This window comes from Netta rufina (assembly GCF_964035555.1).
Source record: "Netta rufina genome assembly, chromosome: 2".
In the NCBI taxonomy this organism is placed as follows: Eukaryota; Metazoa; Chordata; class Aves; order Anseriformes; family Anatidae; genus Netta; species Netta rufina.
The window spans coordinates 133,414,522-133,438,985 of NC_140124.1; the positions used below are offsets into that span (position 1 = coordinate 133,414,522).

The 24,464-nt window shown below is 39.5% G+C and overlaps 1 protein-coding gene across 1 annotated transcript; it reads right to left on the bottom strand.

The window, feature by feature from the left end:
- Positions 1-646: 646 nt before the first annotated feature.
- Positions 647-23,804, bottom strand: PIP4P2 (phosphatidylinositol-4,5-bisphosphate 4-phosphatase 2). Its single transcript, XM_084307034.1, has 7 exons — positions 23,658-23,804; positions 17,874-18,022; positions 16,341-16,447; positions 14,735-14,858; positions 9,058-9,110; positions 3,272-3,362; positions 647-2,154 (listed from the first exon to the last, which is right to left on the bottom strand). The coding sequence occupies exons 1-7, from the start codon at positions 23,761-23,763 to the stop codon at positions 2,011-2,013; spliced, it is 774 nt and encodes a 257-aa protein (XP_084163160.1). The 5' UTR covers positions 23,764-23,804; the 3' UTR covers positions 647-2,010.
- Positions 23,805-24,464: the final 660 nt, after the last annotated feature.

The window sequence follows — 24,464 nt, forward strand, 5'->3', positions numbered from 1 at the left end:
CACAAATAAATTATGCTGTCCATATATATTCCCTTCCACTCAAGTGAATGAGAAGAAAAAGAAGAAGTATGAGCTAGGAAATAAAGCACAGGTTAACAGAGGGGAAAAAAAAAAAAAAATGATTCATTGATCTAACATTATAGCCAGCTTTTTTTTTTTTTTTTAACCTCTTAAGTTACAAGAACAGTGGATGATTTTCTGTGTGATTTTCTGTACAACCCTGATCTACTTTTTTTCAGGACATAGCGTACAGTATTTTGAAATACAACCAGAAAAAAAGTATTCAAAGGTTTAAGATGCAAGGGAGCACAGTAATCCACAGAGTACATTACCATATTCCCCTCAATAAGCCATTGACTAAGGAGAACCTTACTAACCTCAACAGTGGTCTCATCCCTTATTTATTTTCTCCAAATTCTACCAAAACCATGAGGAAAACAGCAGCTTGTTCACGTTCCTGAAGCTGCCATTTGGAAAAAAGGCAAAACTCACTCCTGTTGCACAATATCTATGTTGTTTCTACACATCATTAATGAATTCTTCCACTTCTGTATTTTTGTTTATAAATAACAAGATATATTAAGTTTGAATAATAATCTTTATTTCTTTATTAGTTTATTTGTAAAAGGTACAATGTAATCCTGAGCTACTGCTTTTATACATTTAGCATCATACAAAGACAGATCATTTACAGTTTGATCATTTACATTTATTGTGCTCCAAAATCCGTATCTGAATAGCATTTTGTCCTCGGAGAAACACAGATAATTTAAATTACATGTATCCCTGAAACATCCACATTAATTTACTCATCCAACCCCATTATCTAAATTACTACAGTCTAAATTACTCAGGACATTCCTTCTGAATTTAGCAAAAACTTGTTTAAAACTGTAAAGATGAGCAGTGCAAGAACTGGTCCCTCAATCCTTTGTGAATACATCATTAGAAAAAGCTTTCTGTTTCCGTATTCTCTTATTAAGTCAGTGCTAAATTGACTAGATGTACTTTGAATTACTTTGGAATGATCCAAGTAATGCTCATTTTCTTACTACAGCAGTAGATGTGAATTTACAGTGTCTCCCTTTGCAGTGACCCGTGCATAACTCTCCCAAAGAGGGAAAATCTGACATGATCAAAGGAAAGTAAGAGGCAACCCATCACCGCCTTATAGTCACCTACATGACGCTGGAGTATTTCTAAACAAGTCATATGAAATGCTTCCCTTAGACCCTGTAAAGGAACTTGCACAAGTAACTGGAGTTCCATAATCCGAGCATGGCTTTTAGGATTTGCCGGTTAAAACATAAAAACAAAAACCCACCAAAGTCCCAGGATCCTTGAGAAGAAAGCATTTATCCTAACTGAAATCCAATCCTGGATAAGTGGAAATTTAATTGGACTACCAAAAGAGCATCTCTTTACCTGAAAATCTCAAAGCATACAGTGTTTACAAATGTCTCTCTAGCAACAGTGTCACAGTCTTTTGAAGTACACTCGTAACTTTCATTTCCTGAATAAGGTCACTATGATCTTAGGCAAAAGATACAGTAAGCAGTTCAAGCAAAATGCTTATTGCTTAGGTTTTAAAGCAAGCCACTTTAATGTAATTTTAGTTAAAACGTTAAGTACAAATGTGAAGCTACTGTAGAAACACTTATAAACACTCTCGCTTTTGAATTCTTACTGATCATCTAGAAAAATGGCAGACTGATTTTAACATAACAAAGGAAATGTAAAACTTAATACTGTCTGTTGAAATAAAATTCAACACCTATAAGGACAGAGTTATGAACATGTAAACACAGCTTTAGTATTCAGAGCTAGGGAATCTAGCAGCAAAACAAACTAGTTGCATATTATGTAGTGCAATGAACATTTGTTCTTAGAGACCCCCAGTCTTAGAACTACTTTGAACAGAATGGAATCCTTACAGGAAAGATTTAAAAGTGTCCAAGATGTAATATCCAGAATTACTAGATGCTCATCTGCTATAACCTAACAATTTTTCTATGCAAAACTGTGCTCTGGATAACTGACTTTTATGGCTCCCCAGTAGCAGGCTCGGATGAGGCAGATTAAACCTAAGAGATAAGCAATAGCCCAAGAAACATATGTTGCATGATATCTCCTGGCGAAATCTTGCGTACCAACCTGAAAAAAAAAGAAAAATAAACAGTGTGAAACATAGCACTACCCGCTCTTCAGGGAAGAAACAGTATTAAAAAGTATTTCAGCATCTTTTTCACTTTGTTAAGGATCAATCAAATATTTCATTAGCTCAATTTTATGGTCATAAAATTGGATTGTGATCATGAACTTGGAAGGGACATCAAGAGGTCTCTAGTCCAACTTCTTGATCAAAGCAGGGTCAGCCAAATTGCTCAGGGTTCTAATTTGGTTGGGTCCCAAAAATTTCCAAGGATGGAGACTGCACAAGCCAAGCCTCTTGGGCATACCTCATGAGGAAACATTTTGACCAAATTCAGTAAGGTTGTCAAAAAAAAAATCTGTCTTTATTTCTGGCTGTAACTGTTTTTAGTAGGAAAAAAAATGGAAAAATCCTTCAAAACTCATTTACGCTCACACACATAAGTTATCAGGTTGTAACGCAAGTTAGAGGTACAGAGAGAATCACACATGAATCCAACTAATGGCATTTCCCAATATTTATTTTTGTGACTATGGGGTAAAAAGGTGGCTCTAATAATCACTACTAGATACTTCAGCATGAAGCAAGCCAGACAGTTTTCTAAATAATAGAATAATAGCAGCAGGAGTCTTCTGTAAATATTTATATTGTAAATACAATTTGTTACTTTTATTTGTAAATTACTTGTAAATAGCTTATTATCTGGTTTTACTCCTTAGAAACATGTATTTTCCTTTATAATTTGTACAAGTTCCAACTCTTTTGGAGGCCCACTCCCCTCCACTGCAGTGAGACTTTTATTCCTGGCTATGCATCAATATGTATTTCTGGAAACCTAGAAGCTTTAAGAGCCCTAGTGAGATCAAGATGTTCTGGTATTTCTAAAAAGAAGTAAAATTATTTTTCATAGAAAGATGAAAAGTCCAATTTAACACCAGGAGGAAAATAATCTCCAAGTGAGTGAAGATCTTTTAGGAACATTTCATTTCTCTAGCTAACTCAAATGATTAAGTCCATGGTTTTAACAGAGATGACAAAAATACACAAATTTAAGAGGTCTTGCTCAAATCCAGGGAGCTCCTCTGCACCATTGCAAGCATAAAGCAGTACATCACTCACAGTTAATCCAACTCCAATGAAGATGCATATCATGCCAATTGTAATATATGCACAGCAACGTCTCCGAGGCAGCGCACTTCCAACAGAAGAACTGTTAGAAAATAAATGGCACATTAAATTCAAAGAGAACCACACAAAAGTATCTTCAGTCTAAAAGGAGGGGAGGAAGGGAGAGAACGGCAATACGTATACACCATTTTGAGTTTATGGAATTGAAGGGCAATTCTACAATTTTATCAAACAGTGAAGGACAGTCTACATTTGTTTAAAGAAGCACAATAAATGAAGATGTACAAAAGAAAAAAATCTCAATATCTAGATACTTGCAACAAAGAGTAGTAACACACCTATGGTTTGTATGCATCCACATCCAGGATTCACAGTGCACCCAGGTAAGAATCTTGAGTAGTCTTTGGATTGCAAAACCCTTAAATTTGCTTTGAAGCTTCAGTGTAGGTTGTAAGACACTTTTTAGTCTTTTAATACATCAATACACATCTCTAATACATCCACTGCATCTAAGCACCAGGAAATCAGTTCTGCTGCCCCTAAACGTCTGAACAGTAACAACCTGCACAATTTACTGGAATATTTCACTCAGTATTGTGAATTGGCTAAACACTACCCCATTTCTTGAAGAGCAAAAATGAACACACAGACAAAACAACCTCCCCCCCAACTGTTTTAGTCAGAAACATGACAAAAACTTTTCAGCACGAGGAATTCCTTAGACATTTAAGTCAGTTGTAGTAACTGTAAAAATCTGACAAGATATTTTTGCTTACCAATTTTCTTTTAGTTCTGCTGCAAGCTAAATTAGCTGTGCAAACCCCTGCTGGCAACCAAGTTAAATAAATCCTTTGGAAGTTCTGTCACACATCATCTAGGCTACAAACTCCAAGAGAGACAGCAGTCTCTGCCTACTGCATTAAACAAACTATTATAGTGCTTCAGCTAAATTGAATACAAAATGCTAATAAAATGTTAGATTCTTCACTACAGGTTAGAAAGTTTTGGCTAGAAGCTCAGCATTGGTTGACTTAAGGATTATTGGTCAAGCATTTCCAATCACATATAGCTACAGTAATGAGGAATATTACTTGATTCCCTTGAAATACAGAGAACTGAAGAAGCCAAACAGATTGAAATGCTTTCATGTAACATTTATGATCTGTCTTTGAGGTAGTTTCAAAGCAACCTGAAGTATATCATCATCATTAAAGTACTTGCTCCCACTCTGGGAGATTGGCATGCCTTTGGAAATACTGGGATTCTTGTACTGTGTTCAAAGATGCAAGAGAAAGTCATTTTCATCTCATGATGGTTCAACATATTTGAGATAAACATATAACAGAAGAAAGCCCTGCTGGACTAAAGTAGCGCATCCATCATATGACTGACCAAATTTCTGGCTCCAATTACTTAACCACATAGTAAGGCCTCATATGCTTTGCATGTGACTAGCATTTTTTAAAGCATTCACCTTAGAAAGCCTTCAAATAGAGTGACTTAAGCAGCTTTACTCCAATTTTATTCCTCTACAAGGAATTTCTAAAATGCCCCAGGGAAAAAAAAAAAAAAAAAAAATAGGGAAAAAACTCGAACTAGTGCACACAGGTTGAGCTTCATCTTGTAAGGCAAGGGTTGCACATAGGTATTGCTATTTCCCCAAGTGGAAATTCCCTCACCCTGATCACTGGTTAACGGTCACTATCAGCAAGAGACAAATCTTAACACAGACATACACACACAGTTCCCCCAAACCTCCTTAAATACTTCCACAGTCATTCTAGAGGAGGAATGTGTTGTCTGATTCCAAGCTGCTGAAGGAAAACAAAACCAACCAGAAGCTGTGTAAAAGGGAGTCAAGTGTCTAAAAATTGAGTTGATGAGCACTGAGCTTGCCAAATTGGTTGTAGGTTCCTTCCTCCTGCAGAACTTGCCAGCTCAATGCTCAAAGTTATTTCCATTATGGAGCTGGATAATTTAAAATCTGTAGTAACTAGCCAGCAAGCTGGTAGAAACATCATGGTTAACACACCTAAAACATGCATGATATTTACTGCACTCCATATTTCACAGGGAAAGTTCATTCTAGGAGAGAAACCTTCACTTTCAGAGCTGTCTGACTTATGATCCTGTTTTTGTAATCATAGTAGTGAAGGTGCCATGTTTATTCTCCATCCATATTTCTCTCAAGCTTTGCCCCCTACTACCCATAAAAAAAAAGGTGAGGGAGAAATGTCCTCAAATGATGGAAGAAAAGTAAAAAGTCTTCATTTAATTTTAACTGCATTTTTTCCCTCCTACCGAAAGCTGAAGTACAAATATTACATTTCTAACATCACATAATAAACATGGGAATATTTAGCAATCCTGATAAATTAGGAATTTAGTTTTCAGTGATACTAGTCACTGGGCCACTCTAAGTATTAAAGTTTCATTCTACCTACCTCAAATTAGACACACAATCATACGATCTAATTTTAATACAGAAAGCTGAACCATATCCCAAAACCTACAAACTGCACTAGGTTTGACAGTCACCTTCAGAAATAACAAAACTAGGGTCAAAACAACATTTTTCAATAGCAGAAGCTGTTTTCATTGTGTGACTAAAGAGGGTGAAGACACCACAAAACCATCAAGAAGGCAGCAGTCCACCTGTCCAGAGAAGCTGTGGATGCCCCATCCCTGGAGGTGCTCAAGGCCAGGCTGGATGGGGCTTTGGGCAACCTGGGCTGGTGGGAGGTGTCCCTGCCCATGGCAGGGGGCTGGAACTGGGTGGGCTTTAAGGTCCCTTCCAACCCAAACCATTCTGTTAATCTAGAATCCTGTCTTACAAAAGCTACTGCTCAGGAAGCAGAGGCACCTGCAGATCTTCAGGCAGCAGTAGCAGGTACAGGAGACACCAAAGCCAATTAAGCACCAGGTGGTAACAAGCAGAAAACCACAAGGGACCGAGTCTATTAAAGAAGTGGCCCAGAAAAGAACAGAGGGCCTCTTTATGTTCCAAATAATAGGAGTTATTACCACGATTTCAGATGTGCCTTTAGGAGTGTTTTTAAGAGGCAAAATCAAAATGCCAGTATTTTGAAGGTGAAAAGCACTGCTGGAACTAGAGGCTGCAATAATGCCAGAATCCCAACCCCTCTCTTGCTTAAAGGTCCTGCAGGTTTTATGGAGGCAAAAAGATAGCAAAATCAATGTGGGTTCCTTTTCTGTGGGGAGGTGGGAGAACAGGCTGACAAAACAACGGGTATTTTGAAACACACAACACTACAACAGTGAAAGAAACACTTTAGCACCCTGCTCTTAGGTCATCGTCTATATGATAAAATAAAAACCTATGGCAACAACTTCCTCAGTAACTACCTTTGTTTGTCCTGATGCAGTAGGTAATGTGCATGTTGCCATGACTTCCACAAACACCTCACCCACATTGGCATCAGCAGCTTTGTAATCCATCTCCAAAAAGATTTGGTCGGTTAACAAAAAAGTGATTATAACCTGCATCACAGCTCATTTCCTACATTTCCTAACAATTTTTTTTCTCTTTATTTTTTTTCCTTTTTCAAAAGCCATTTGCAGAGATTCACTGCAGTGTAAATTTGTGGAAAAAGTCACAAGGAGTATTTGAGAATTTCATTCTCAACAGATATCTTCTTGGAAGCCTTACTGTTGCAGTATTTGAGGTGCCTTTTGTTTCAATCTATACTATCCTTGTTTTAAGTGACAATCCACAACTGGTTCAACAGAAGAAAGAAGCACTTTTGCACCTGACCCGTCAGCTACTAATGAAGAAAGTTTTGCACTAGTTGGCAACACCCCAGGTTCCCTTCTGTGTACCTGGCTACAGATACAGTGACCTTGAACAAAGGGCTGAGAGAAAGCAGCAGGTCACTGCGGTTGTTTATTCCATCACCATGGCTCAAAGTTCTGCCTCACCTATGCTGTGCCCTAAATCCATGCATTAGAAGTGTTTATGCTGCTGGAAGTGCAGAGCTCCTGGCCATCACATCGCAAAGGCGGGAAGAGACCAAGCAATCCATTCAAAGTTAAATTACAGTATTTAATGATTTGCATCCTCAGTTCATGGACAGAAAAGGTGATTTGTTAAAATCTGTTTTGTATTCTGCAACTCAGCTGCTGCTTACGCTGTCACTTTCCCAGGCTGCACTGCAGAGATAGTCCAGTTTTATTACATACACACAACATGCTTTGCACTTTGAAGACAAAATGCTAAGGGATCTTTGACTCCAGCTATCTTTTAAAATCCAAGTAATATAAATCAACAGCAGGCAGGCCAAGAGATCACATGGTGTAACTTTTGGGAAGAGGAAAAAAAAAAAAAAAACTTCCCAACAGCAACAGCCCCAAACGTTAAACAGCAAATTAAATATTCTGTACTTAAGGACAGTCCAGAAAGAAAGATGGCATGAGGTTAACTGTCAAGTGTTAAGTGATAAAAAAAATAAAACATTAACTGCAACTAGTTCAAAAACAAACAAACAAACAAACCCTACAAAGTATCAGCCCTTCCCCCAGCCCTGAAAAGGAAAAAACTGAATGTGACTGCAGCCAGTAAAAACAAACAAAAAACCTGCAAAGTAATATCTCATTAAGAGCCTGAGTTTATTTGACCTCAGCAAACTCAAACACATGCACTGTTCCATAGCCAATCACTTACACCCCTGAGGTCAGACATACCACTACAAAGACTTCGCTATCACATACTCTGCTAAAAGATTTTTATCACTTCTGAAGTCCGAGCTATGCCAACAGCTGAAGTACATTTATTCTAAGCCTCCTGTTTCCTAAGGGACCTGCTAGTTTCCCTTCAACACAACTGCAGTTCTCTGTTCCCAATATATTTGCTCCTTTAACTGGAACTTGGACTTCCCTATCAAAGGAAGGCAAGTTTGTAAATAAATCGGCAGGATAAGGAAGCCTCTGAAGTAAGATCTTCAAGTTGTATTCCACACACTATGGTTGACATTCCATACAAATTTAATGTTGGTACTGTAACATTTAAGATCAACGCTATTTCAACCTAATAATCCATATATACCAATCCAATGCCATCTTCTCCTAAAAATGGCAAAACAAATCTTCAGAAAAAAAAAAAAAACAAACAAAAAAACTAAGAAAACAAAAGCCAAATAAAACCAAGCCATTTTATAGCTCTCATCTTCTAATTTTTCACTCACAAGGAATACTTCCCTCTTACTGAAGTAATAGCAAAAAAAGTAGACGAGTTATTCCAGTTTATAAATATTAAACTCACAAACTTAATAAGATGCTTAACGTAAGGTAGTTGTTGAGTTTATGAAATCAGTAAAGCCTCTTTGAAATTAAGACAAGCTTATTTCCTTCCAGTCATTCACAATAAGACAATTCAAATTCTACTTTTAAACGCGTTACCTGATTAACTGCATGAAGCAGGAAAATTTCAAGGATGAAAGAAAAAAAGACAAGACGAAGAAATCCTAGCCTCCGTTAATTTTAGCAACCCATTTCTGTCTATTGTTAGCAGCTTATTTTTACCTCTGACAAGTCAACCAGAGCACTTTAATAAACGCAGGTTGGATTTGTCAGAAGTTACCGACTCATACATACAGTGGAAAATTCATGTGAATGTAACATGCTGTTGAGCCTTGAAATTCGTATGAACATGGCAAAAATAATCAGCATGACAAACAGACTTTACTCCAACGACTTCTATGGAAGAAACTGGCAACTTATTTTAAAGATAGACTGTGCAACCTTGCTTTCGGAAAACTTACATTTTTTTGCAGTGCGGGCATTTTGCTAGCGTGTTAAACCTCAGTTCCATCCACTGTAAAAAGAAAAAAAAAAGGTTGAAAAACTGGCCTGAGAAAATGTTTGTTTTACTTCATGCTAAACGTCACTGTGAAAACATTTTTGCTTCTCAGGCTTTCTTTGACTTGTTTCTTGCTTTCCTCCGTAAATGGGGTGCCCTTTTGTCAGTGGCAACATAGGATTACGATTTCCATGTGAAAATTTCCCATGACTCGTCTTAGCATTACAAGATTCACTTGACGTAATGTGGTTTCAACCACAGGCACAGTATGGGCAACAAAATATTAATACAGTTTTTTTTCTCTTCCAAGTCTACGAACATACCCTGAATCAAAATAAATGTGTTTTCTTTGGCATAATTACCGATAGATTCATTTTCCCATCTTTCCCCAACCATTGCATCACTTGGGAAGACTGAGTTAAACATTGAAAGATTAAAGAACAAGGACACTTATTTTCTAAAATATAAGTTTTACACAAATGAAATTAAGAATGCTATTGACTACTTAAGATAACATCTTTAAAAGGTGATACATAAATCCATGCATCGTACAGTCACAGCCTTCCATGCACAAACTAAAGTCTCCCTGGGAACAGCCTTAGCAGAAGTAACACCTAGCACTACGCCCACCAAAGGATGCAGTCATGTACCTGTTCAAAACCAGCAATATTTCTTACACTGTACTCTGTGGTAGTGTGAGTATTAAGCAGCCATTTCAAAGATGTTTGCCTCGAACAAGAGGATACCATCCCTCTTCACTCTGTAAATATTTATAGTGTAATTACAGCTCTTCCCTGCTGCCTTTCCCAACTGGAGGTAGTTAGCACAGTTCCCTTGTTAAGCATAATTCTCTCCTCCCCTCATAATTCATGCAAGAGTCACACTGCAAATTGCTAGCACCTAGAAGCTATTGCCCAGGATACTGAAGCCTCCATTCAGATCCTCCTTATCTCTGTGAGAAATCAGGAGTCAGTCCACTGAAGCAAATCGTATTATTTTAACTGCTATAAACACAAATCAAAATCAGAGCCCATACACACAGGCCCCAGAGAACATGGGACCTGGCTACAGCACAGCACCGAGAACAAATTTACAATCTTCTCTGCAAGCAAACAGAGGATGTAACCTATAATGCCTAACTGGTACCAGTAGGTTTTTCTGTGAGCAAAGATCTGGTTCATAATGCTTACTGTACATTTTCCTGCCTCTATCCCTCAGTTTTAATTACTTCTAATGGGGAAAATTCTCCACTGATTTTCCCCCTGGTTCTGGACAAGGCAAGGACTCAACCAAACTGATTTAACACAGTTCGGTTTGATCCCTAAAAGGATAAAATGAAAGGTTCTGTAGTTCTGCTCCCACCTGAGCATCTCATCTTATGAGCATTAAAGCTAATTCCTCTGGCAGGACTGTGGGAGAAGTTGATTATTTACATGCATCCATGGCAAAAACTACTCTCATTTCCCTTAGGTGTCCTCAGTGACAGTGGGTAACGTGCAGTGGTCAGCACCAGAGATAGCACCAGGCCTCTTCAGCGATGGTTTTTCAGCTACTTAAACTGCAGTTCCAGAAATAGAAGCCAGTCTAAATCCAGGGCTTTCATTTTGCATACCTGTAATTCAACTTCATTTCTGTTTACTGTTTTATTCCAGAGTAGGCAACTGTATTTCCAAAGTTATTCATTAATGATCTTTCTATGGTTTTATTTAAGATTCCGTATTAATTATTAACCATAATCATTAATGGATATAAACTCAAATGCATTTGAGCTTCAAAAGCGTTTATATTCTGTTTTCAGTTTACCTGGAAGTACCAGAAGCACTAACTTTTATGATGCTTTCTGCACACACAGGACATACTCATAGAAAGAACAAAAAACGTGTCAACATTCAAACTACAAGAATTCAGATCACATTATCAGAGTAGGGAAAGGTCATTTTAACGTGTCTTAATTCTTGGAGTTTTGGTGTGTTTACAAGTAGCTTAAGTTACAGTTATAGCTGGTATTTTAATGGACATGTCCGAGTGCTTTGGAGTACCCTAACACTGTTTCATGGTGTTAATAAAACTTGAGTTTAGATACATGAAAATTAGCAATATAAACTGCTCCCCCTCCAACTGAAACACAATAAATGATTACCCAAATCACCAATTAGGAGACAATTATAGAGATCTTACACATTTCAACTAGGGATAAAAATGAGAGACATCAGGTGGAAGAATTACTAGAAGAATATTAAAAAACTTTTTAACCTTCTGAGCCTGGATTAGTTCTCAATGCATTCAGTACAAGACAAAGTGACTAAGTGTGGTTTTTTAATTGACTTACATGGCTGTGTAAGCACATGCAGGTGCTTCTGACAAAAAAACCCCTCACTCAACCCCAGTACCACCCCAAGATTCCCTTAGGAAAGCAAGACACTTATGCAAATTTAAATTCTTTAAAACATTAAAACATTTAATTTTTTTCTATTTTTTTTTTTGTGTCATTAAATTATTTCAGACTGTTTTTGTATTTGATTAGTTTTACCAAACCAAACTGACAGAGCACAGTGCTTATCCCCCAGCCTGTGCCTTATGCAGCCTGCTCCGACCTTCAAGGGTCTCTGGAAGCAGAAAGGTCACAGGCGGATGGGGGGACAGGCCCCCCACTCCCACCTGCCACCATTTCCAAATGCAGCTCAGCCCCCTGATGGCTACAAATCAGCAGCAGAGCCCCTGGCAGAGGGATGCAGGGAGTGACTTACTGCTGGCAGGAGCAGTAACTCAGCCACAGAACGAGTCCACAAGCTCTCAGAAATGCCCAAACCAGATCAAACTGAGATTTAGCACAATGGTTAAACTCTTGTCTTGCCCTCCATTTCTATTCTACCACTTTATCTACACGTCCAACTTTGAAATCTGCCAGAAACAGTGGAAACTTTAACACAAATAAGGCTCCTATCAGGTTATCCAAGAAAAAAAAAATCTGGTGAACAAAATGCAACTAACTATCATAGTTCAGCTACACCATCACTTCAGTGTTAATATATTTTCCCAGTTGAGAAACCTGAGGACACTGCATAGCGTGCTTTTAATAAGCTAAAAAATAAGCTAAAATGAACAGTACGCACGTGGTATGAGGGAGCAGCCCATAATTATGCTTTTTTTTAATAACAAAAATAACCTCTTTGAAAGGTGGTAAGTTGATACTCTTACAAGACAACACAGAAAAAGCAACTGGCAATTTGCCTTTCTCATCCCAGGCATTCTAGCTTTGCCTGTCTACTACATTTATATATAAAGTTTATATACATAGAAAGTTTATATTAAAATTATATACATATATAACATTTCTCTCTTTATACAGAAAGTTTTTATAATATATATAAATACAATTTTAATGATCTTACTGCTACGTGAATCAAAGGAGGTACCTTATGGAGTTGCTGAGAGGTGCATCTAGTGTTATGTATTTGCTTTACAGTGTAGAGATGCCAACGTACAGATATACCCTCACAAAACTCAAATTTCCAGGTTTCCTAAAGCACTGCTACTATGTTTTGCTTCCCTGCTCACTCCCAACCCCAACTAATTTGATTTTTCCTAATGAAAAATGTTCATTTGTAGAACCTTAAACTTAGTAACAGAAAAAGACTGAAGCAAAGAAAAGTGGGAAAGCCGTATAAAGTAAAAAGGTTTATTTCATGCTTCTCGTAAGAGAACGCAAGCCTCGTATTTTTAATGATTTTGAGGGCTTCTTTTTAAAACACTGTGTAAACCAGTCTTACTGGCAGGTAGGAGTAATACAAATTTCAAAGTTATGCAGTTCATGAAAGCAACCATCAGATCTGAAGTCACATGCACAAATTCCCAATCAGAGACCTTAGCTTTTTAAGGCCTAATCTGGTAGTTATGCACAATACTAGCCTCCTGTGTTTTTTTTTTTTTTTTTTTTCTTATGCTATCCTAACTGTTCACAGAAGAATTTCACCTAAAGTAGTTCAAGGTGTAAACTACCAAGTTTACTTGGTCTCTCTGCAGAGAAAGAAAATGGGGCTAAAATAAAAACCCCATGCTTATGAGAGCATCCAAAGTTAGGCCAGCAACTTACTAACAAGATTTTTACTTCAGTGACTCTGACTAATTAAAAAACAACAACAACAAAAAAAAACACGATTAAACCACGGAGATTTTTTTTTTCCTGTTAACAAAATAAAATTTAATACCATAACTCTTTTACAGCATTACTTTTGCCTATGCAGTTTTAAAACACTGCTAAACAATATAACTACATTACAAAATAAAATTACGACTTTGTATCAGACTACAGTGTTTATGCAAGTACCTAAGGTGGTAATAAAAAAAAATACCTTCAAAAAAAAATACCTTAAAAAAATACCTTCAAAAAAAAAAAAAAAAAGCCTCTCTTCCACAGGTCCAGTAATTTTCTGTTAGTAACGTTAATTAGTAATAATATAATATTAAAAATAAGTTCACATGCAGACTTGCATTTAAAAGAAATAAAAGCAAACAGAAAACCCACTCCAGCTATCTCTAACTATAGACTTCTTCAGTAGGGCTTATAATAGGATTAAATATATATGTTTCTAGAAAGAATTTCTCAAGCATCTAATGGTTTCTCCCATACTACATTACTTGTAAATTCCCAACCAAATTCTTATTTCCCCTTTAAAAAAAAACTAAGAGCCATCTCTTGCTCCTTGCATTCTTCACCTACCATAGTAATTAAGCCGTTACTACACACCCCACTGAACCATAAGCCTGATGCAAGGATTTGAAGCAACACGGCTATTCCATTACAGAACCTATCACTTTCCCTCTCTGCTAATACAGTACAACATGCAGTGCCACCTTCTAAGCTTCCCTTTTCCTTTCATGAAACGCACTCGAGTATTCTCTGGCCCTTACATATCTTACAGTCCTTTGTTTCAGGAGCACAACACTCCAGTGATAAATACAGGTCATTCAGCTGTATCACTGATCTTAACCATTTCCCATAACAAAGAAAACTGACACACATTTCAGCACTGCTAGGTAATAAAGTTAAACCTTACTTACTGCATCGCAGAGACTGTTCCCAACTCAAAATTCAAGTACAGCAGACCCTTATTCATATAAAAGAAAAAAATGCCTTTGCAACAAAAGAGTATTCTGCATCCTTCCACTACAAGAGCAGGAGAAACTTTCAGCCTTGGATATAAGCCATAATCTCCACATCATTAACAACTGACAGACAGATTAATGGTTTAGTACTATCTATAATCAACAGAGTTCAGGGTCCCATGCAGAAAAGGCAGAAACTATGCCATCTTAGCCACAGCAGAACATAGCCATCATTGAGAATCCAAACAGAACCCAATAAGTGTAACTTCCTCTTCCAGCACTGTCAACTCTTGTACCACTGAGTGGAAACAGTGACTTTGGGCTTTACCCATGCATGCACAGGAAAACCAATACACATTTTCTTGAAATGCAAAGATTAACCAATACAGACTAGATATCCACAGCAATATGAGCACAGAAGAAGCTTTAGTTCCTCAAAGATGCCACAGAGTGAGACAATACGTTCTTAGAAGTGCTTACAATAGCCTGAGCAATACCATGTTTTGGTGAGGAGAATCTGGTGCTTTACTTACAAGGAATGTATTTCCACAGTGCCCACACACCACTCTAGTTCCATCTGGTTGAACTGGCAAGGCAGGCTGAGCTGGCTGCTCTTCTGGGATCAGCATTACTGGACCAAGAGTAATGATGCGTCTACTGTGTTAAGAACATTAAATGTACACGTAATTAAGCAGGCAAAAGGATGATGCACTGAAGCAATTAGTTCAGTCAGTCACTACCAAATATGTTATACTTTTAAGCTACAATAGTGTTTTGTTTTTTTAAAGAGATTATGGACCACATTTTGTTTTTTCTCTAAGGTGTCTTCATTCAATTTCAAAAACATTCTTTCACTATCAGCTACACAAGCCAGAACCCTGTACAGATCAAAGACTTGTCATATGATGGTAGAAACACTCCTCAGGAAAAAGAAGTCTTAATAACTAGGCTGAGCAAGCCTGTGAAATGGAAGGTACATGCCTGTGTGAAACATGTTGAAAGAGTCTCTGCTCTTTCATAATCTAACTCTTCTTCCCAAGTCAGATTCTGCTTCTTCCCACACTACTGATAAACAAGTCAACATCAGCAGGTAAAAACACTGTTCAAATTGAGTGAATTAGAGGAAAAACACCCTATTTTGACTATACACAATTATTTCACCTGAAGGAAAAAATTAGTTCGTAAGCATTTGCTTTTATGTTCAGCGCATTTCCAACTTAATTACACAATTTGTCATCCAAAATGACAGTACCCACATTAAGAAACAAAAAGCAAAACAAGGATCAGACTTCCTACCGTGAAAAAAAAAAAAGGGGGGGAAAAATGAAAGTATTATTTAACTTGTACTACATCTTATCTACTCTTATGCAACCAACATCATAGGCTGGACGGCCTCCCTTCAGACTAGAGCCTTCCATTTACATCATACTCCCCAACTTTTTGCTTCAAACTGCTCCAATTTTACTTGTCTTTTAATAAGACAAATACACAGGCTATCTTAGGAAAACTGCTGAGATGCAGTCTTTCAAGAAGTATTTTAATAAAATTGGAGACCGTCTGCTTTAACCTGTTTACCAAATGTAGGATGTATTACAACCGAAGTTTCCCATGAACACTTTTCCCTCTACAAAAAGATTCCCAATGTTATTGGTTTTCCCTAATACCATAGTAATCAAAATAAATAATAATAAAAAAAAAAATCCTCCCCCTCACCCCCCAGGTCTCAAACTATGATTCAAAACCAGAAGAGACAACAGACTGGTAACTAGGGCACTCAGTGTGGTAGTCTCTATTCAAGTATCTGCAGACCCAGCTTTCATTTCAGTTTCTCTTATTTGGGCTGCAACATTTGAAAAAGAAACACTCCTACCTCAGTGGGATCTTTAACACCGTAAGCTCAACAGTAAGAATGCCCACTATGGAAATCACACTCATTTCTGTTCTAAAAAATATGTAAATTAAAGTTGAGGGCTAAGAAGAGATTGAAAGCTCAGTGTAACAGAAAAGAGGGCAGGACTGAAGCCAACCTGCTACTTCATTTCCTGTTTCATTCTGAATTCCCCACTCTGAATTAGACAGTGAGCAACCTGTGCATTTGCAATAATTAATTTTTCAGGAAATTATGGATGTTACTCTTACCAGTTTGGTCTTGGACAGCCTATCTTCCGAGAGGTATCCTTACAGATAAGAAGACAATTACACTGACATCTAACATACTTCTTCCCTGAAGGAGGGTTTTTGATTGGCTAAACAAAAAAAAGCACAGAACACACATGAGAAGTCACAGCAATTCACTTTCTTCCTCCCAAAAGTACGAGAAAACAGAACAACTTAAGACTGACAAGATCTTCTTAGCAGTTTATTCTTAACAGAATACAGTTCCTCTTATAGATGGAAACTTGTGAGTCAAGAAAAAAAATCAAAAGTTTCCTCTACCTCCCTCCCCCCCAAAAGAGGAAGAAGTGAAAATTCCACACACGGACATTTCCAGTAAAAAGAAATTCCGCAAACTAATGGAAAAAAGCATTCAGATTTTAGCAATAAAGAACACAAGTCTTAAGCTCATATTTAAAAAAGAGAAATGAACTGAAGTAGTGGTATGTTTTTTTAAAAGTAACATCAACATATCCAGAAATCCTCTTTGCCTGGTGTAATGGCTTTATTTAAAAGTGAAAGGATCAAAAGTCTGGCTCTCAGTTGCTAACAGAATATGCAGACTTAGCTGAACTGTCATATTATTTTGAAGTGTATTGAACTCATCTTCTTCAAACCTGGCAGTCGAGTTTCTGGATCTCTTTCATACTGAAAATCACAAGTCTCAAAACCTGGACAATACTGTGGCCTGCAACATTATATATTGGCAGGGAGAGTGAGTATTACTGGCAGGTTCTCTACTCTTGCTTTTAAAAGTGGAAAAAAAAAGTTTTCCTACAGATTTAAGGTGTCTTTTTTTTTTTTTTCTGGGTATAATTTAAAGTGCTTTTTCTAAAATAAATATAATCCAGCATTTTGCAAGCAAATGCCCCCAGTAGCTCTGGAGTGCCTCAGTATCAGATCCCCAAACTAAAACCAGATAGGAAAAAAAAAAATAGAAGCAGAAGCTCAAAAGCCAAAGACTTGCATTAAGAAAAGAGAAGGAGGAGCAAAAAGGCCTGTGATCACTACAGTAAGTGGAGCAGAAACTCTAATTTCTGTGTTTCAAAATTGTTGTATAGTGGTTTGTTAGCATGCTAACAAATTGACCGAGTAGAACTTCAGGAAGAAAACACAAATCCAGGGAAAAGCATGGGTTAGTTACTTTGTTTCTTCCAGTCTAAAAATAATTGAAGTCTTCATCCCACTAAAAACCATTTCAGAAAACATTTTACCCTTCTTTATGGAGGAGTAATTACTTAAACAAAACCTTTGCTTTTTGTCCCCTGCCTCTGAATGACACCCTGCTGAGGTGGTCAGACAGCATGTGAAGGTTTGTTCTAGCTGCTAGTTATACCAGCAGCCCTTGAACTTGCACCCTAGTTACACTAGCAGTGGGTTGCACTGACAGGGCATCAGCAGGGAGGTCAGCCTGAGGCTCACCCTTTGTAGGTGAGGATGTGAATTCTACGAGTGACACTGTTCAGCTTCCCACCGCTTCCCTCCACAGAAAGAAAATGCTCAAAATCATTTATTTACCGTAGCTTCATTGCACACTGTGCACTTAACCACATGTTGGTGTAGCTTGCCATCCAAATTGATTAGCGACTGGCACACACGGCAGTTAATTACAGGAACACCACTGGCGTCTGGACTTGCAATGGCAGTATATGGAGGTGGAAGCTCTGCTGCAAGAGATCACGAAATCTCAGGTGAAAAATCAAACGGGATCCTAAAACAGATGGCAAATACGGTCTCTAACAGCCACAGCCTCAAGGAAAAAATGAATTAAAGGGAAAAAAAACATGGAAGTCATCGATTAGTATAAACATCAGACAAATATGTTTACTTTCCCCAAATTCTGTGTAACAGTACATCACTCACAGCTCTACATAAAGCGTATCAGCAACACAAAACCACCATAAATCATCACAGATGGGTAAAAATAAGAGTCCTGTTAAAGAGGAAAAATTATGGAAATGAAAAGATCAAGGTATTTAGCCCCAACTAGCTTAACACTCGGTGTATACTTGGCATAATTAACAGTGGACTCCCAGTATTTAAAAAAGAAAAGGTGAGGGCATACATAGCATATCCTACAAGAGACCAGGCCATCTCCTGGATGGGAAATGCTCCTTTTTTGAGGTCCAACAAAAGAACACCTTGAAAATAGATGAACTGAACCTTAAGAGCTTCTGCTTTCAAGGGCTCCAGATAGTTTTGTTGACCAAAAGCCAAAGTATGAATGCACAAGGGGGTTTTTAGTCACTTAAAACAGAGTAACACAACAGAGAACACAGAAGCCTTGTGTTCCTGTGGAAGAGCCAATTTCAGCTCCCGAGCCCACAACAAACCAGGGAGAAAAAGCTCAGGATCCTTCTCGGTTTAAGAATCCTTGGAATGAAAACAATTCCACATAACAAACTCTCACAAGCCTACTACCACGGTTATTTGGCATGTAACAGGTTTTATTTCATCAAGTTCAGGGTTCTTCAGGTAAACAAATACGGAACAGGCATATTTAGTAGTTCATAGTTAACTTTTTTGAATATTAATTTGTAATTCCCTGTAGCCTTGGACATCAATAAATTATTTCAGGATTACATCCAACCAGCCATTGAAGTCTTCACAGAAGTAATGAGAGATTAGCTGTCTTTCAGCTTATAAACAAAGCAGTATCTGCTGAAGTGGAGGTAAATCACAGGCTACTATCACAACTGACAAGCCCAAGCATTACATTTAAGCCTGTAAGGAGGCACACATCCCTCCTGGACTCTATTTTAACATCATTGTTGCAAACTGGATGGATTTAAGAGATTCCATCTGTCCTTAAGATCCAAAACACCATCACAAAGCTTTACAGCATCTTCATTGTTCCATGCTCTCTTTGCTACTTGGTCCACAAACAATCCAGCCCAGCACTTCATTTTAACTCTTGCCAGAGACAGGTGGACATCTCGAGGATCTCAGAATAGCATCCAGCATGCTTGAATTACTTCAGATGAGACACAAAATTCACTTATATGCAGCAATGCAATCCTGATGTAATCGCACAGACTGATGCTCCACGACTTGAGATAGGGAACTTCACACCTTCAGCTTTGATATCGTGGCTGCAGAACCCAGCATCCTTAAAGAAATATCAGGTAACAGAATGTTCTTCTGATTTCTTTTCTGTTTCTGGGAAATTACAGCACACAGTTGAAAAATTTTAAGAGCAGCTTTATTTTGCAATACCGTGATAGTGGATTTTCAGTACGAGACTGCCACATACAGGGAAAAAGATATAGCAAGGTACAAAACACAAAAACAGGAAAACAAAACACAAAAGCAAAATAACAACAAAAAAAAAATCAACCTATAAAATAAAGCAAACATACTTTGCCAACCAGAAACAATCTCAAGTCCCCTAGATTATAAGAAATGCAGAAAACAGTTCTGAAATTTAGACAACTGGAAGAGCAGCATCTTAGCTGTGAGTCTTCAAGTTAAGGTTGCTGCAAGGGGCTTGTTAGCCATAAGCAGGCTCCCTGACTGCTTCTGCAGCCAGCAACTGGTATGCTCCCTGGCTACAATAAAAAGGGAGACAAAACAAGGAAAAGGCACCTTCTCCAAACTCTGTCAAGAAATTACAGTTCAGTCCCAGCTGCCAGGTCACTCCTGTAAAGCAACAAACAGGTTGCAGGCCTTCTTTGCTTGGCTCTCTCCATTTACAGTGAGGTAGTTTTCAACTCCTGGCAGCGGGGCAGAGGTAAGAGGCAAACAAGGGTACTAGAGAGTGGAGGAAAAAAAAAGGAATATCCCCAAGCCTTCCAGCTTTCTGTGATCCTGGAATACTTTAAGAATCTGCAACTATACTCTTCCAGGTATTTGCAAGATTCTATACCCTCTTTGTAAGCAACAACTCTTTGGATTTTGGAAGTTGGTCAGATAACGCGTGCAAGCACCGAGACAACCACTTTTCCAGCCTCATACTGGAGCTGCTTGGCTTCCAGGTAAGCAGCCTCTTCACTCCTGTCCTGCTGTCTCAGCAGATTTACAATAGCAAGCAAATAATGGCTGCTTTTCAGGGTGGTGCTGCAGCAAGTAACATTTGCTACAGAGCAGAAAGCTGGAGGTATCTTGGCACTGCAACCTTCGTGTTTAAAGAATTGCACTTGGAAAAGCTCATAAAAGAAAAATAGCAAAGTGCTAGTGTAAAGAGAAATACAGTGTGTGTGGGGGGGGGGGGGAGGAAGCTAAAAAGGAAAACAAAGGAACTGTCTTGTCTCAGCTTTCTGCTCATTATCCCTTAATAAAAATGCTAGCCACTTTCAAATCATATTAACATATGTACTTGGTATGACTTTTGTCTCTGTTTTTTCTCCTCTTTGGCAGCTTAAATTACAGGCTAACATCTAAAGGAACAGTTCATGAAGGTCCGCTATGCTGGATGTGAATGGTTGGTAGACAAATTTCACATACATGCTGATGTTTCAGAATGCATCTAATGAGATACTGAATGTCAGTATTCTGCTACTGACATTCTAGTTTATTGCTATGTTACCATTTTTTTCTTCTAAAAAAATAATAAACCAACAGCAATTAGATCAGCACGAGTAGCAGAGCACCCTGCCATGCAGTACAGCCTACTCTAACTTACAATTCTCCCATCACCCTCACAGGACAGAGAGATGCAATGGAAGAAAACGCATATTCATCCTTAGAAGATTCCTGTACTTGGGCACTTTCTTCTTTTGATATTCCAAAAGGCAGAAGCCACTAGGAACTGCTTGCAGCTTACCTTGGTCAAATAGAAGTGAGTTTGTTGTTTTTGGAGGGGTTGTTTTTTAAATACAGATGCTTTATGCTGACTTGGGAGGGGGTGGAGGTAAAAAGTTAGTGACCTATGTCAGGGACTGGTAGTTAAGGACTGAAAAAGCCTGAAAAAATCAAGACAACTGGGGAAAAAAAAAAAAAAAAAGCAGAGTAACATAATAATTACTCTACTACAGGATGCAGAGCTGATGGTCCCTGCCTTTGTCCACGTGAAAAGTTTCTTAAACCCTGTGCCCGCATCTAAAAGATTTTTTCTTTCTCGCTGCCGTGGGCAGGAACAGGCCATATCCAGGACTCAAGCGCCCAACCACCCACCAGCTTACGCTCAAAAAGGGTCAGGTGGGTCTCAGCTGCAGCCCAACTAGGGAAGAGGAGACTACTGTGAAACCACAGGCTCTCTAATTTAAAGCTCGGGATTACATATTGGGCACAGCAGATAATTACAAGTATGGGGATAAATCTATTAGCGTACATTCAGGTGGTGGTTTTGGGCACTGAGGGCTTCTTCCTCCTTCCTCTAGCTCTCAAGCTCCATCATGTTCTGGTAGTGTCAAGAAAGGAAGCACTGCAGACAGGCTTTAAAAACAAACTATTTCCCCATGAGGATGCTTCTTCACCCTGCTTGTGCTAGAAAAAGAGATAAAGACTGCCTGTTAGCTAAGAAGGCTCTTTAGCTGGCTCACCTATGGAGCTTCTTTCTCTAAGGGTAACTGGTGCACGCAAGTATAAAGCAAGGGAACTAGGGCTACTTGGTCCAAGTGACCCCTTTGCAAAATTTTGCTTTGCAGATGTTTTTCTTCAAGTTTTATAAAATGGAATGTGTGTACGTATTTGTGTACATACATATATCAAGTGGTACTAGGTCCAGTTGCTTGTGAACTGATTAAACCAGAGATTCTAAACTTACTCCAAGTTTGGTATTTAAAGAAAGCTTTACAGGCCCTCCTCGCTGAGAACAAGCCGCTTATCTCAAGTACCACACCCAGCCACTGCTGCCAAATTAGTTAACAGCAGTTACAGACACAGCAGGGCAGGGGTACTAACCAAAACGTGCACGTGGGGTCCAGTTTATTCCTAGGTCACACATTTTAACCCAAGTTTAAACATGAGTCACTGATCTGATACCTTTTCAGCACTTTTCAAGTATATAAAGGCTTTTTTTTTTTTAATAGATTGAAACGTATACAAAAGTAACAAGGATTCCTAAGAACAAAAACATTGAGTAAGGAGACTTCAAACTACAGTGGATGTCTGGAATTTTTAAACTACAAAACTTCAGGGATGATGGCAATCCTACACAACTTCATTGCAAAAATAAAAAAAAAAAAAAAAAAAAAACTCTCTCTTGTTTTTCAGTTTGGTACTTCTTTGTGCAAATGGAAGTTAACCAGTCACAGCACTAACTGAAGTACACGTTCATATCAAGCCAAAGAGGCCTAGCTGGCCACTTGTTTAAATATTATTCAAAAAAGCATACGTGCCACTTGTAGCATTCTAGTTACATACATACGCAATAGATCTATACAATTATATAAAAACCCTTGAGAAATAGCCAACACACTGGAGCCAGTGACAGCAGGACTGTAATCTTACATTTCAAAGGCCAGTAAAGCTACACTAATCTTATTCAGTCTTCAGTGTCAGCTTTGTTTTCCTTGATTTCTGCTGTGAAACGTTTAAGTGGATAAAAACATATATTAAAACTGAAGGCTTACAAGTCACATTAAGCTTCATAGGTAAGAATTTTCACCTGGTTGCTAAACATTCAACATCGATCAACAAGATGATTTCTGTAAGTCTGCAGAAGAAAGTTAATACCACATCATTTTAAGTCCAGGTTGCAGATTCTTAGCTATGATAGCCGGATCTGTTTAAGAATAAAGCCCCAACCAACTATGGCCTTGAAATGAGTTTGCAAGGACATCCCACTGATTGTGGGCATGGACCACCACGCTGCAGTGGGCTACCTTACCACCGTACCCGGCTGCCAGGGCACAAACCCATCTGCTGAAGCACTCAGACGATGGCCAGGGATGAAACAGCGATTTGGGTGCTGTATTTGCCCTGCCTGGACGCCTTAATGCCGTGCCTCCCCCAGTCAGCGCCCTGCAGCTCGCCCTGCTGAATCCAGGCACTCCGCGCTAAGCATCTTTGACTTAATCCAGCTCCTAATTAATGGGAAAACCAAAGTCCCACAATTACCTCGCAAGCTCCGACCTGCGAGGTGGTTATGAGGCAGACTGGTCCGGACCTGCTCTGCGACTGTAAGCGTTTATTATTGCCTTTTTTTTTTTTTTTTTTTTTTAATTATTTTTTTTAGGGAACCCAATCCGGCTCAGCCCACGGCCTACCCGGCCCACACGGCGTTACCGAGCGGGGGTCCCCCACCTCCCCCGGGGCACTGCGGGGGCTCGGGGCCAAAACGGGGGGGACCCGACCCCGGTCCCCCTCCACCCCTGCCACCAACCCACCCAGGCCGTGTCCCCGGGGCCGCCCCCGCCTTACCTCGGGGGCTGGTGTCCGGCAGGTAGGGCGGCGCGGTGGGGGTGACATTGCCGGAGCTGGGCGCCGAGAGCAGCGGGGAGCGCTCGTCCACCCCCTCGGCAGCCATGGCTGCGGCGGGCACGGCCCTCCCCGCTGCCGGCGTGCGGGCGGCCGGGCTGGGGAAGGAGGAGGAGGAGGAGGAGGAGGAGGAGGAGGAGGAGAAGCAGCGCAGAGGAAGGGGCTGGGATGAACGGGCCGCGGGGAGGAGAGAGGCGGGGGCTGGGGCAGGCGGCCCTGCCTCCGCCCGGCCCCCTCGCTGCTGGCCGGGTTGGGCCGCTCGGCTCCTCTCAGCCCCGGCAGGGTCCCAGGAGGGTCCCCGGGGACCCCCACCCCGACCCCGGTTGTCCCCAGGGGGGCTGGGGGCTGCCCCCGGCCCGGTATCCCCGAGAAGGAAGGTGGGGGAGGGCTGAGCTCCTGCTCAGCTTGAGCTTCCTAGGCGTCGGGAGGAGAAGCGTAACAACCTTTAAAAAATAAAAATAATAATAATAATAAAAAAAAAAACACACCGAAACCTGCTTTTGAGTTTTTATTTTAAACGTTGTGATTATTTTTGGGTACCAATATCAGAGAAGGCTGGGGAAATGCTACCAGTGTCTTGGCTATGAGCAGGAGCCTGAGGGGGCCTCGCTGAGGCGCTGCCCGCTGAGGGGTGACCACGGTGGCAACCTCTAAAGCCTCTTGAAACGCGAGGAGATAAATCTGCATGTTAAAAAACCGGCTGCTCAACCGAGCAGGAGCTCCTTGGTGTCACTGAGCTCTCTGAGGACA